This window comes from Austrofundulus limnaeus, unplaced genomic scaffold (genome assembly GCF_001266775.1).
Source record: "Austrofundulus limnaeus strain Quisiro unplaced genomic scaffold, Austrofundulus_limnaeus-1.0 Scaffold13, whole genome shotgun sequence".
Classification (NCBI taxonomy): domain Eukaryota; kingdom Metazoa; phylum Chordata; class Actinopteri; order Cyprinodontiformes; family Rivulidae; genus Austrofundulus; species Austrofundulus limnaeus.
The window spans coordinates 1,789,137-1,794,910 of NW_013952415.1; the positions used below are offsets into that span (position 1 = coordinate 1,789,137).

The 5,774-nt window shown below is 46.3% G+C and overlaps 1 protein-coding gene across 1 annotated transcript in view; it reads left to right on the forward strand.

Annotated features, from left to right (window-relative positions):
- Positions 1–487: 487 nt before the first annotated feature.
- gtf3c4 (general transcription factor IIIC, polypeptide 4) overlaps positions 488–5,774 on the forward strand; it is a gene marked incomplete in the record, with an annotated part of 13,260 nt that continues 7,973 nt past the window's right edge. Inside the window, 2 exon segments of the mRNA XM_014002438.1 lie at positions 488–846; positions 3,887–5,548. Of these exon segments, the coding sequence (XP_013857892.1) occupies positions 538–846; positions 3,887–5,548 (1,971 nt within the window).

A 5,774-nucleotide genomic window follows, 5' to 3' on the forward strand; every position in this document is an offset into this window, starting at 1 on the left:
CAGGACCAGAGCAGCAATATAGAGCCATACAAAGAATATAAATGGGTTTTAATGTACTTATACATGGGATTAGCTTGTAAACATGTCAAATTTAGCCACAATGGCTGATTTTTGTCTTGGCAGGTTGAGGGTAAGATACTATTAATTAGCATCAACAACACAAAGTGATATAATACTAACAGATTTATTTAAAAAATGACCATACATACCTTAAAAGTGATGAGAGCTTTAGGGTTTCTTCAGATGTGGAGTTATTGGAAAACTCTTTAACTCGATAGCTAGCTTGTCTAGCTAGCTAGCCAGGTATCTACCTACCTATCTGTTGATGGGAAGTCTTACAGTTTTGTTTTATATGCACCAAAATCTGTCAATATTAATTCGTTTTTCTATAAACATCAAACTACCACGTTAAAATGATTTTTAAAAACGTCTTAAAGTATCAAATATTATTGGTTTGGGTTTTGATTTACCGGGTGGAGGATGTCCCGCCTTCCAGCTTCTCTCCGAACTGACGTCACTTCCTGTTATCAGGCAAATATGGCTGCCGCCGGCAACTCGGCGCCGACCGTGCCCACAAATGTTGTCATTAAAACCGAGCCTGAGCCCGAGGCTGACGTGGTCTCCAGCCCGTTGRATGTGCCGGTTTTGCGGAACCCGGYGGTGCCTCTCCTGTCCCCGGTGAGCGGACCGCAGCCTCTGTCCTGGTCGGAGGACCACCGGCTGGCTGTGTGCACCTCCAGCTCCCTGACTGTGCTGGAGCTGGTCTGCGACGTCCGCAGCAACAAGCAGGACCTGACGCTGCACCGGACCTCCATCTCTGCCGCGAACGAGACGCACAAACTGCGGGTGAACGCGCTCAAATATATTACTAATTTAATTAGAGRCAGCACGTAAACTTTAGCTACGATGCTAGTTATGCTAACGGCTAAAAACACTGCAGCCGGAAGCATCTGAAGCTCTGATGCAGTGTTGAAAGTCAGGGATCAGCAGCAGCTCATTAGTGGGGAAATTAGAGATAAGTTACTACGTTTTTATATTTAGCTTATATTAAATAAATAGTTTTAATTGTGCATTTTGAGTTTGTTTACCTGGGACTCCATGAGGAGCTTGAGAAAGGGGGACCTGTTGTCTTTGAGACCTGACCACAGACAGGCCAAAGATGTGATACATAACAGAAGATGTAACAGATTCCCCTAAATAAATTAACTTTATAAAATATATTTTTTTCAGCTGTTTTGTATCAAAAAGAGCTGTAACTAGAGCTGCCAYGATTAGTCGACTATTAAAATCATCAACGACTAATTTAATAGTCGATGTGTCTTTTTTTCTAACTTTGTATTTTTTTATAGGTGATTAGTCGAATGTAAAACTAATCGTTTGAGGCAGCCCTAAGGACAGAAAGGCAGAYGTGGCAGTGGAAGGTGCCGCAGCAGTTTGGAGAGAAAAACAAAGCTAGAAAAACAACAACACATCAACTAATAAATTAGTCGACAATAATCATGACTAGTCGACTAATCGTGGCAGTCCTAGCTGTAACACTAGTCGTTTTGCTGATGGGAGTAGTGGATGCCTTGTGAGTTTTTATTATTTGTGTTTTTTGACTTTGACTTTATTGAACCTAATGTATTAAAAGAAAAAAACAAAGTTATATACAAAAGAAACATTTATTTAAAACAAAAAAAGAACAATAGTGAATTATATTTACACATTCAAAGGAGTGGGTAGAGGTATAAACTTATCTTTTACACCCATCTTACWTCTGGAGCAGGGGCTCTCAAGCCATTTGTGTCTGGGGACCCCTGGGCGAAACAAGGGTGAAACAATTCCAGGGATCCCCTCATAAATCTCATGTTGTTTTAAAAGATAATTTGTTGTCATTTCAACCCCTAAATGCCATGGGAATATATATTTTTTTATTAAATTTATTATGTTTTTTTATTAGTTCATTGTTCTCCACATTTTTTAAAAATATAACCAAATTAACAATTTAATGAAATTTTTTAAGGACCCCCAAGATACAGTGGTTTGCAAAAGTATTCATACCCCTTGAACTTTTCCATATTTTGTCACATTACAACCACAAACATAAATATATTTCACTGGAATTTAATGTGAAAGACCAACACAAAGTGGTATWCAATTGTGAAGTGGAAGCAAAATTTTACATGAATCAAAACATTTTTTACAAATAAAGAACTGAAAAGTGCGATGTGCAAAATTATTCAGCCCCCCTGAGTCAATACTTTGTGGAGCCACCTTTTGCTGCAATTACAGCTGCAAGTCTTTTAGGGTATGTCTCCACCAGCTTTGCACATCTAGTGACTGCAATTCTTGCCCATTCCTCCTTGCAAAACAGCTCAAGCTCAGTCAGATTGGATGGAGAGCGTTTGTGAACAGCAGTTTTGAGATCTTGCCACAAATTCTCAATAGGGTTTAGGTCTGGACTTTGACTGGGCCATTCTAACACATGAATATTCTTTTTTTTAAACCACTCCATTGTAGCTTTGGCTTTATGTTTAGGGTCGTTGTCCTGCTGGAAGGTGAACCTCCGCCCCAGTCTCAAATCTTTTGCTGACTCCAACAGGTTTTCTTCCAAGATTGCCCTGTATTTGGCTCCATCCATCTTCCCATCAACTTTGACCAACTTCCCGGTCCCTGCTGAAGAGAAGCACCCCCAGAGCATGATGCTGCCACCACCATATTTGACAGTGGGGATGGTGTTTTCAGAGTGATGTGCAGTGTTCTTTCTCCGCCACACATAGCGTTTTGCATTGTGGCCAAAAAGTTCAATTTTGGTCTCGTCTGACCAAAGCACCTTCTTCCACATGTTTGCTGTGTCCTCAACATGGCTTCTGGCAAACTGCAAACGGGACTTCTTATGGTTTTCTTTTAACAATGGCTTTCTCCTTGCCACTCTTCCATAAAGACCACATTTGTGTAGTGCACGACTAATTGTTGTCCTGTGGACAGTTTCCCCCACCTGAGCTGTGGCTCTCTGCATTTCATCCAGAGTCACCATGGGCCTCTTGGCTGCCTCTCTGATCAGTAATCTCCTTGTTCGGCCTGTAAGTTTAGGTGGACGGCCTTGTCTTGGCAGGTTTACTGTGGTGCCATACTCTTTCCATTTCCGGATGATGGATTGAACAGTGCTCCGTGAGATGTTCAAAGCTTGGGAAATCTTTTTATAACCTAAGCCTGCTTTAAACTTCTCCAAAACCATATTCCTAACCTGTCTGGTGTGTTCTTTGGACTTCATGATGCTGTTTGCTCCCCAATATTCTCTTAACCAACATCTGAGGCCGTCACGGAGCAGCTGTATTTGTACTGAGATTAGATTACACACAGGTGGACCCTTTTGAGTCATTAGCAGTCATCAGGCAACTTGCACTCAGGGAAAAGGGGGCTGAATACTTTTGCACATCGCACTTTTCAGTTTTTTATTTGTAAAAAATGTTTTGATTCATGTAAAATTTTGCTTCCACTTCACAATTGTATACCAMTTTGTGTTGGTCTTTCACATTAAATTCCAGTGAAATATATTTATGTTTGTGGTTGTAATGTGACAAAATATGGAAAAGTTCAAGGGGTATGAATACTTTTGCAAACCACTGTACCTCTCACGGACCCCTGGGGGTCCTGGGACCCCAGTTTGCGAATCTGATCTAGAGAATCCTCAATTACAATTCATAATAATTATAACATTCTTTCTTTTTTAATATTTTCTCTATCCATATCTCTAACTTATACAAAGCATTCATTTTTGCATGCCATTAAGAGCAAGCTTCCATCATTTTTAACACATTAACATTTTTTCCATAAACCATAATGCAGTATTAACAACTTTTTTAAACTAAACAATAACATTAATAGTTTTTGTCTTATAAAGGTGGGACTGCCAGCGGAGGTAGATCCGGCGATGGAGAAGTTCACCACACACCCTGATCCCACTGTGAGGCAGGTCTTCCTGACCGACACGGCCATCAACCCGTCCGTCGGCGAGCACAAAGGAATCAAGTACGCCAGCTGGTCTCCGACAGGCTGCGACCCGAACGGACGCTGTCTGCTCGCCTGCCTGACGCTCGACAACAGGCTCACCGTTCACTACAGCCACAGGCGGCTGGAGTGGAACCTCCTGGTTGATCTGTCCAAAAAGTACGGCAAGAGGCTGAAGGAGCGAGGCTACGCTAAAAAGGACGGCGTGCCTCCGGAGGCGAACCTGTCGGACTTCGACGAGCTGCAGCGCCGGTTCCGCATGCAGACGCCCCTGAGGATGGAGTGGTCGAGCGTCTACGCGGTGCGGCAGGTCCAGCAGGACAACGCCTGCGTGAACGTGGACATGGTGCTGCTGGCCGTCCTGATGGAAAACGGGGACCTGGTCTTGTGGAGGTTCGGGCTGCCGTTCGCGAGCGGAGACGACGTGGAGTTCTACGACCTGATCGAGTCGGGCGTGGCCCGGCCCACCGGCRTGGCGTGGTGGGAGTACGAGAGCGCGGACCGCCGGATGAGCGGMCTGATCGTCGGCAGCGAGGTGGGACCCGTGAGGATCGTGCCGGTGGGCCTGTCGAAGGTCAGGGGCTACTTCACCCTCCGGCACCCCATCATCCTGTGGAAGGAGAGCGACCTTATTCCCGTTGAAAACATCCGATGCGTCTCTCTGGTCCAYCCCGTCCATAAATCCAGCTGCAGCCTCATCGTGGCCTCGCGCGGCTGCTACGTCTTCTGGTGTTTGCTGGGGATTTCGGACAGCGGACTGGACGTGCGCAACTCGCACCTGACGGGGCTGCACTCCCTTCCCGTGGTCTCCCTGGCGGTCAGTCGGCACGGCGTTGCGGTCTACACGTGCTCCTTGGACGGCTGGATCAAGAAGCTGACGCCACAGTTCACAGAGAACTCTGTGGTTTTTAAAGTGGAGGACTTGTCGCAGCCCGAGAGCCTGGCAGGACGGAGGCTCCACGGGATCGCCATGAGCTGGAGCGGGGCTTACATCACCGTGGCCAGCACTCAGGGTATAGTCGACAGCGTTCACCCCATCACCCGGTCCTACAAGCTTCACTTCCTGGCTCTGACAGCTCCTGACGCCGCGGCGGCGCTCCTGCTCAAGTCCCCCGCCCAGAACCTGTATAAAATGGCCGACCTGCTGGACCTGCTGAGGTGGGACGTGCTGAAAAACAAGCGCATCCCGGCGCCGCTGCGGGAGGAGCTGGAGCAGAAAACCCAGGAAGCGGACTTGCCCTACTTGTGGCGACTCAAGCTGTTTCTGCTGCGGACCCTCCACCAGGCGCTGCAGGCCCCGCCGCAGCAACACTCCTGGAAACCCAACCTGGGGGCGGACCAGGAGGGAGCGGACTCTGACGGGGCCAAAGAGGAGGAGCAGAGGGCCGAGGTGCGGACTCAGATMGGAACTCTAGAGACCCGTCTGATGAGGGAAAACATGAGGAAGGTGTTGGGAGTGGTTTACCTSAACACCTGGATCACTGAGAACACCAGCGTGCCCACCTGTGGCCTGATGGAGTACCTGTCCAGRGATCCCAGCGACAGAGCTTCAGAGGTAACAAACTGGTAATGACTCTTCACCTGTTAGACTCTCCTTTTCTTCGGCTGATCTTTAAAAGTCAGGGTCGATMATTTCTACATGTTAAAACCTAACAAAGATTTAGAGGAGTCTCTGCTCTAACACACATTATTTAATTAACAGGCTTCTGCAGTGATKAAATCACTGAATCAGGTGTTCTGGAACAGGAAAATAAGGAAAACACAGACATTTAATTATAAAA